The 8,261-nt window shown below is 66.8% G+C and overlaps 1 protein-coding gene across 1 annotated transcript in view; it reads right to left on the bottom strand.

The window, feature by feature from the left end:
- Positions 1-5,373: 5,373 nt before the first annotated feature.
- CLRN3 (clarin 3) overlaps positions 5,374-8,261 on the bottom strand; it is a 13,970-nt gene continuing 11,082 nt past the window's right edge. Inside the window, exon 3 of the mRNA XM_004680367.1 lies at positions 5,374-5,651. Within this exon, the coding sequence (XP_004680424.1) occupies positions 5,374-5,651 (278 nt within the window). The remainder of the gene's footprint in view (positions 5,652-8,261) is intronic.

Here is an 8,261-nt window from a genome sequence, read left to right as displayed (position 1 = left end):
CTCACACACCACACACAATCACATCCCCTCACACCACACACACACCGCACAATCACATCCCCTCACACACCACACACAATCACATCCCCTCACACACCACACACATCGTACACACAGTCACATTCCCTCACACACACACACCCACAAACCACATATCCTCACATATTACACACAGAGATCACACGCCACACACACACACCCTCACATACCACATACACACAGTCACACTCTCACACTACACTTATGCCCCACACACTCACATACACCACACGCCACAAACACAAACGCATACCCTTCAACACTCCACACAGACACCACACACCACACACAAACTCACTCCACACACCACACGACGCCTCCTGAGGCTGTGGGCCCCAGCCACGTGTCCCCAGGGCGATCAGGCAGAGGCGGGTGGCCAGTGCTCAGCCCCCTTTCTTGGCAAGAGCTCGGACTTCAGGGTCTGGTCTCCAACGTGGGCTGCTCACAGTGCCCTGTTCCTCCAGCGCGAGGCTCTGGGACCCGCTCTGAGCCACTCCGGGCACTTGCCCTCAGCCACGCTGCTGCGCTCCACGTGGCCGGTGTACACGGTCGCGGGCCCGCCGCACCCAGTGTGCCAGGCACCTCAGTGGCACCAGCCTGGGGGCTGAGCCCCTCCTGGCGGGCCCCATGAACAGGTGGAGCTGCGCATGGTCCCGGCTGGGAATCACCGCTGCCCTCCAGGCCCGCTGGGCAGGAGGCCTGAGGGGGACGTGGCATGGGGCTCCGTGGTGGGGTGTCGGGCCCTGTGAGCGGGTCGTGACGCCAAGGTGGGCACCGGCAGGGGCTGGGGACTCGGGTTGGTCAATACTGAGGCGCCTTATTCAGAGGGACGGGGGTGGGGCTTGCTTGTTTTCTTTTTTTATACTTATTTATTTACACATGCAGAACTCGGGTGCAGGCCAGAGGTGTGGGGGTGAGAGGCTTCCCCAGAGGCAGAGTGGGAGCAGAACAGGCAGATCCGCTGACATCCACTGCTGAGGGGGCAGCGGGGAGGCGGGCGGGGCTGCCGCGCCTGTGGTCACTCCCTGGCCGGGGATCGGACCCGAGCTGCAGGGGCTGCGGCCAGCTTGGCAGAGCTGAGACTCGGCCCTGCGCCCCCGGGGAGGCCCAAGGGATGTGTCCATTTGCAAGGCTATTTGCTTCAAGTGAATAGCTACAACACACGCCTGTCCCTCCTTACATATTTTGCTGAACAATCGAATGTTTTGGAAATGAAGCTTTCTGCCTGGAACGGTGGCCAGCACAGCAGCCTTCTTTTGACTAGCTCTCGCTCGAAGAGCTGACTGCGCCGCACTCACCTCCCGGCCACTTGCGTGGCGGTCGGTCGGAGGGTGAGAAGTGTCCTGCTGCCTGGCTGGGCCCTCAGAGCCGCCACTTCCTGCCCCGCCCAGGGCCGCCCGCCAGCCCAGGGCCGCCGCTCATCGCCCAGGTGCACGGCGTGACGCACGAGTCCGCGCGGTGTGTGAGAAACTGAAAGTCCGCTTCAGCACGCCAACGTGCTTTCTGTGCCAGCTCACCGCCCTCAGGCCGAGGCGGGGTGGGGCCCCATCTGCACCTCTGCAGGCCCCCGGCTCATCCCCAGCCCTCGGCACGCTCACGGCCCGGACCCGCCCCTGCGGGAGCCACTTCGCCTTCGATCTTTGGCCAGAACCTTTGGCCATCGGCCCTGCTGCGTCCATCGTCTGGGGAGCCATCAGGAGACCCCACTGGGCCCAGCGCCCAAGCCCTGCTGGGGGCTTACTCGAGACGCTGCGTTCCCTGTGCCTGGGCAGCTGGCTGGCGCTGGTCCCAGGAGAAGGCCGTGCGCGGCGGGGCCCAGCGCAGTGGGCAGGAGGGGGCTGGCTCCGGCCTTTGCCCCAAGCCCCACCCGCGGCCTTCGCCCCCGCCGGCTTCAGCGGAGCTTGCAGGATGCAGCGCAGTGCGGCGTGAAGAACCGGCCTGGTTTGCACTCTGCTCTGCGCCTGGCCGGCTTAGGGCGCCACGTGATGATCCCCGCCCGGCCCAAGGGCCTGGTGGCTGCCGGGTCCTCAGCGAGGGGTTGTGTGGCCAGCTCTGGCACAGCCCCTCTGCGCCGTGGGCCAAGCACAGGCCCCCTGAGGCGGGACCTGCTGCAGCCCCCATCCGGCCATCCTAGTGAGGTGAGGCGGGGTCTTCCCCGCCCCCTGGCTGCTGCAGGCGGTTCCTGCCTGATCCTGCAGGCGCGGTCCTTTCTGTTATATTCTTTGTTTTTCAGTTACAAGAAAACAGAAGCCGGGGTGGGGGGCCGAGGCTATACTTCCTCACAGATGACTGCAGATGCCAGAGTCCCCGAGTCCTGGCCGTGGGGCGTGGGGGCCAAGGAGCAGGGCCAGGACAGAGCAGAACCCGCCCAGTGCTGTGGTGACCTCAGGCTTCCACACCCCTGCTGGGGACCTTACCCTGGGCACCTGGGTCCTGGGATCAGGAGTCCCCAAGGGCAAAGGCCCGGTAGCCCCACCTCTCCCCGCCTGGAATTCAGAACTACAAAGAGCCCTGCCTCTGAGCCCGGCCCTCAGCCACCTGCCCTCCCGCCCAGCTGCAGGAGGGGGGCAGAGTCAGGGAGCGAGGGCGGGTGGAGGGCCTGCTCGGCCTGGCGCGCGCATTGGCTCCAGGGCTGCCCAGGGCCCAGGGGCCTCAGAGGGCAGGAGCTGATTGGCCACAGAGGACACCCTGCGAGGTGTCCCAGCAGGGGCCTGCCCTCCCCCCGGCCCCATCCAGAGCACCGCTGGGCCTTGCACACACCAACCTCTCTGGGAGTCCGTGCTCGGGCACGGGGCAAGGGCCCATCTCCCTCAAATGTCACTCCCAGACCTCGTGTTCTTTTCAGCCGAGAGCACAGTGTCAGGCGCCGTTTATGCGTTTTTTAAAGGCTCATTTATATATGCACGTAAGGACTGGGGTGCAGGCCAGAGGTGGAGGTGAGAGGACTCCCCAGGGACAGTGGGGAGCAGAGCAGGCGGATGCACTGAAACCCACTGCTGAGGGAGCAGCGGGGAGACAGAAGGGGCCTGCCGCGCCCTGGGGTCCCTCCCTGGCCGGGGATCGGACTCCTTGGGCAGAGGGCTGCGCTCTGACTGTTGTGCCCCCAGGGAGGGGCCCTGGCCTATGTATTTGTAAATGGGGGGATCCCAACCCTGCACCACCAACAGCCCCACTGGGTGTAGTTGAGGTCAGAGTGCGACTCACAGATTTAGGGGCTGGCATCCCTTCAACATCACGGAAGTCCATTCCGGCAAACACAATGCAGATTTCTGCAGACGGTTTAGAACAGCAAATGGCAACTTGGCAGCATTTCTGCCTTTACAGAAACTAACCGTCACGCGCTGTGGGCCTTAAACACGCATCCGTGGCGGGCGGTGGCCCCGGGCCCAAGTGCTCTCGGGACTGTGCGGGTCTGTCCTGCTTGGTTTCCACTGAACACACACGTGTTGTCCCCACCTGCAACCCCTCCGGGGTGCACTTGCTCCTCAACTGTGGAAAGTGGTTTCATGCATCTGATTTGTTTTTTGTGCGTGTGTTTGTAAGATTGATTTATCGATGCATGCACAGCTGGAGTACAGGGCAGAGACGCAGGGGCGGTGAGAGGCTTCACCAGAGACAGGTGGGGAGCAGAACAGGCCAACTGACGAGGTACACTGCTGCGGGGAGCAGCGGGGGTCAGGAGAGGTCAGCCGCGCCCTGTGGTCGCCTCCGGGGCGGGGACCGAACGCTGAGGAGGCCACGGCCAGCCTGCCGTGCTGCGTCCTAACCCGCTGCGCCCCCAGGGAGGGCTGTGAGATGGCTCCTGCAGGTACCTGTGAGACACATGGAGACCTCTGTGCCCTGGAGCGGCCCAGCTGCCCCCGAGCACAGCCCACAGCAGCGCCGTTGCCCCCGGCAGCCGGCGCGTCCTGCTCGCCCTCCCTGTGGGTTTGGCCGGCCCTGCACCCCGCACGGCAGACCTCCGAGGGGCAGCCTGAGCCTCCCGGGAAAGGAGCATGGGGGGGGGGCTCGCGGGCCGTCTCCGGTAAGGCCGCCCAGGCCTGGCTGTTCCCTGTGGTCGCACAACTTTGCTAAGAGACCATAAAGTAACAGATCACACGTGTCTTTCGCTGAAAGAATTTATAGAAAAAATGACTCAGATTTTTAAGGCCCGATATGTTTAGTATCTTCAATATTTTAGCCCGTTCGTGCGCAGGGAGACGTCGCTTTCCTGGACTTGGGGCGGGGGCTGTGGAGAACTGGGTTCCTGGGGGCGACGGGGCTTGGGCACCCAGCGTGTGAAATCTCTGCCCGCTTTCTCAGTCTGCCTGGCAGCGGCCGTCAGACCGGGCACAGTGCCAGTCGGGCCACGAAGCAGTAGTTCTTGCACGAAGACCGTGACTTCCGAGTGGACGGTCGCAGAGGACGGGGGCAGGGCCCGGAGGCTGGTGGGAGCGTGGGGGCCGCGCAGGCCTGGCGGCCCGGCCTGCAGCGCGTCCAGCCTGCTTCCCAGGGGGGTGACCGCGCCCCGGGAGGACACCCCCCATCAGAGTCGCCTGGATCTTCTCTGGTGTCTCCTCAGTGTTCCCGGCGCCGTTGTCCTCTCTTAGAGGGTGGCCTGCCTGGGCCCAGCCTTGGCCAGCTCGGGGGCCCCAAGCAGAGGCTCTGACCCTCTCTTCCTCACCCCCAGCTGGGCAGCGGCCCCGGGGGTGGCGGCCGCCTCTGGGCCAAGGTCACCGACGTCCGGCGTCCGTGCGTGCAGCTCGGGTGAGGGCTGTTCCGACGTCCCTCCCAATGGGCTGAGTGCGCTGCCGTTGTTTCAGGGCAGGCGTGGGGTTACCCCTGCTGCTAGGGCCTGGGCCCAGCGTTTACCCCGCATCGGCTCACCTTCCCCTCTCTTCCTGTGGGGAAAACGCCTCACCTGGGGACCTCTAGGCAGGAGTCAGCTCGCAGACACGCCAGGTGAAGCTGCGGCCAGTTGTCGGGCCAGGTCAGCACCCCAGAGTCTCACCTGCGCCGCTAACACCCGGTGCTGGCCAGGCCGGCCTGGGTGCCCGTGCGTGGACGCGGCCCTGCGGCAGGCCCTGTGTGCCGGGGCTTCTCCGGGGAGGCCTTTGTGATGGCGGAACTGGAGCGGGGCGGAGGAGCCGGGCCCCTCGCGCTTCTGGGGGTTCTTGGTGTGTGGACTGGACGCTTCGCCCACCTCGTGGGCGATCCCAAGTCCAGGGGCACCAGCGAAGGCCTCGGCGTCACGGGACACAGCGATGAGCAGGACATGAGGTGCTGTCCTGTGCCGGCCAGGCGGGGCTGGGTGGGCGGGTGCGGGCGGCTGGCGGCGGGAGGGCCCCGCGGGGCTCAGAACAGAATCCCGTCCCTGGGGGCGGACTCCATGGGCTTCCTCTGCTCCTGCTCCTGCTGGTATCGGGCCTTCTGGTAGAAGACGATGATGACCACCGCGCCCACGTCCAGGCCCATGATGAGCAACAGGAGCCAGAAGGGCGCCCCGTAGCTGTGCGTGGTGCCCCGGTGCGTGGAGGCCGGGTAGGAGGCGTAGAGGGCCTCCACCAGCTGCTCGGAGAGCTCGCTCAGTGTGCTCGCCGCGAACAGGATCATGGCCAGCAGCGCGGAGGCGGCTGCGGAGAGAGCGCAGTCTCGTGAGTGACGCGCGCCGCTCTGGGGGGTGCCCGGAGCTCGCAGCCCGGGCAGGGGAGCAGGCTCGCTCCCCTTCAGCGTGGGGGGAAGGTGAAAGCCCCCAGCGCCCAGGCGGCACAGAGCCGCGGGGGGCCCGGCGGCCCCCCACTTCCCAGGGCGTGGCTGGCGACTAAAGGGTCACGGGGCTGTCTGCAGGGGCGGGCTGGTGGGGAAGCCCAGGCCAGGGGGACGAGTCTCGGCAGAGGCCCCGGGGCCCCCACACACCCAGCTTCGCCCCGCGCGGTGGGGTGTGGCGCTTCATCAGAAACTCACTTTAGCGGACAGTCCTCGACCTGCCTGCCCCCCTCACTCCTCACGACGCCCCCCACCCCCAGAGGACACGCCTCGGCTTGGCTGGAGCCCCGGGCCCCGTTTGGAGGACAGTTCTGGAATCTGAGCGGGGTCGCGGGCTCAGCCTTGAGGCCTGGGGACACCGCGGCTCTCCAGCTTCCAGAGGGGCAGGCTCGAGCTGGGCCAGGCTGGGGGCGCAGCCTTGGGAGGGGCGCGGGTTCTTTTGGAGGTGAGGGCCGTGCTCTCAACCCGCCGGCGGCTGGACATCCTGAGGGGCACAGGGATGGCCGAGGTCACCTCTAGGCCCTACTGCTGCGCAGGGAGCCCTGGGGGCCAGACCCAGAGCGGCGTCCTCAGGGCCCGGGACGGATGTCCTTCCGGACGCCCTGGGGCCCCTCCCGCTGACCCCGCCCAGAGGCGCCAGCGGCCGGTTGCGACAGCGTAGGGGCTGCAGACGGCTCTAATTAGAGGGTTTTGTGCGAGGAGAGGCTCTGACGGCCCTTGAAGACCGACTTTCATCCTCGGCGTGAAGGTTTTATTTCTTCCTAACTTGTGCGCACGGATCCCCTGCCCGAAGCTCTGTGTCTCACCCGCCTTAATGACCCTTCATTACGCGCCTGTGAATCTCCTGTAAAAGCTGAGTCGCGGAGACGGCGTGAAGACAGGCTCAGCCTCTTCTCCCGAGTGGGAGTGGGCTGCGCCTGACTTTGATTAGCCAGGACGGGGCCAGCTCACATGGACACGCTGACCGCGTCCTTTGGGAAGGAGCGCCGGGAGCTGCGTCTCCTGCTTCCTGGAACCCGGTGGGGGTGGGGGTGGGGTGCTCTGAAGTGGGGACGCTGCCCGCACCCCGGCGGCAACCACAGGGCCCCGCGGCCTGCCGCCTCTGCTCAGAGCCCGAGCGACGGAGTGAGCCTCCAGCGCCTCTCACGGGCGTCCTCTCGTCACGGGGCTCCCGGTGGCCAGGGTGTGCCCACCGAGGGGACGGGGAGTGGGGGGGCAGGTGGTGTGCCCCTTTTTCTCCTCAAAGAAGAATCCCCACGGAAACAGGCTAGGAAATGAGGGAGCCTAGCTCCTCTCCCCCTGCAGCCGAGAGCCTGCCCCAGTCTGGCCCAGCTGGAGCTGTCACGGCCCTCCGGCTGCAGCACCCAGGCAGTCAGGCCTTGCCCCTCCCTGCCTCAGAGACCCCCGTCTGCCCAGGAGACCTGAACGGAGACACTCCAGCCCTGCAGGCGCCTGTGCAGAGACTGGGCTCATCAAAGGCGCGCTCAGGCCACATGGCAGGCTGCACGAGGCCTGGGAGCCGGGGGCTTGAGGGCCCGCAGGGGTGCAGAGCGGAGGCTGCCCCAGTGCCTGACACCCCAGTGCCCAGCTCCTCCCCCACGCCCCAGGGCCTCTCCCTGTTGGCACTGGCCCCAGCTGGAGAGGAATGTGGCTGGGCACAGCTCCCTGCCCAACAGCACCCTGCCGCTGGCCAGCGGGCGGCCAGGGAGGCTGCGCCCTTCACTCAGCTCGCGCACGACACGCGGCCTCTGCGCGGGCCCGTCGGCCCACGCTACACCCGGGCGAGGCCAGACGCTCCGGCCGCGCGCAGCAGTTGCCTGAGGTGAGGCCACCGGCCCGCTCTGTGGAGGCTGCACCCTCGCTGTGGGGCACCCAGCCCGACTGTCCTGTCTGGCTCCAGCGCCTCCCCTTCCCCGGAGCCTGCCCCGGCTGCAGCGCGGTGCGGTGTCCTGAGCCCGCGCTGGCCCACCTGTGACTTGCTGCCCGCAGGCCCTGAGGGCCGGGGCGGGGCGAGTCCAGGGAGAGGCAGGGCCAGGGCGTCCTGCTCAATGTCTGGGCCTGTGCCTTGGCTCAGGTGAGCCAGGAGTGGTGGGCAGACACCCGCCCGCCTGTCGGAGGACCAGCCCAGCCACTTGGGCAGGCCCCAGAGAAGCAGAAGCCTGACCACGTGGCCTGAGAGCCTGGAGCCGGCTGTGCCTGGAGCCGCTGCCTCCTCCCCTGTTCTGTCGCCCAACAGAAGGACCCTAAACGTCTGGCCGGCAGAGCCAAGGCCTTGCCTCTGGCTCATCTGGCGAGCGGCAGCCCCAGGCCTGCCTGAGAAAGGAGGCCCTCATCCGGCGCCCCACCGCGGAGGGGCTCCGGGTGCCCCCACCGGGCAGTGTGCTGGCCACCGTGGGTGTCTGAAGTTGGCGCCGTTTGCTTCCAGCCCAGGTGCTGGAGGGGAGGAGAGGGAGACCGGGTGCCGCGTGGGACGCAGC

Source organism: Condylura cristata, unplaced genomic scaffold (genome assembly GCF_000260355.1).
Source record: "Condylura cristata isolate star-nosed mole 26May11 unplaced genomic scaffold, ConCri1.0 scaffold00011, whole genome shotgun sequence".
Classification (NCBI taxonomy): Eukaryota; Metazoa; Chordata; class Mammalia; order Eulipotyphla; family Talpidae; genus Condylura; species Condylura cristata.
This window is presented reverse-complemented; position numbering and strand designations above follow the sequence as displayed.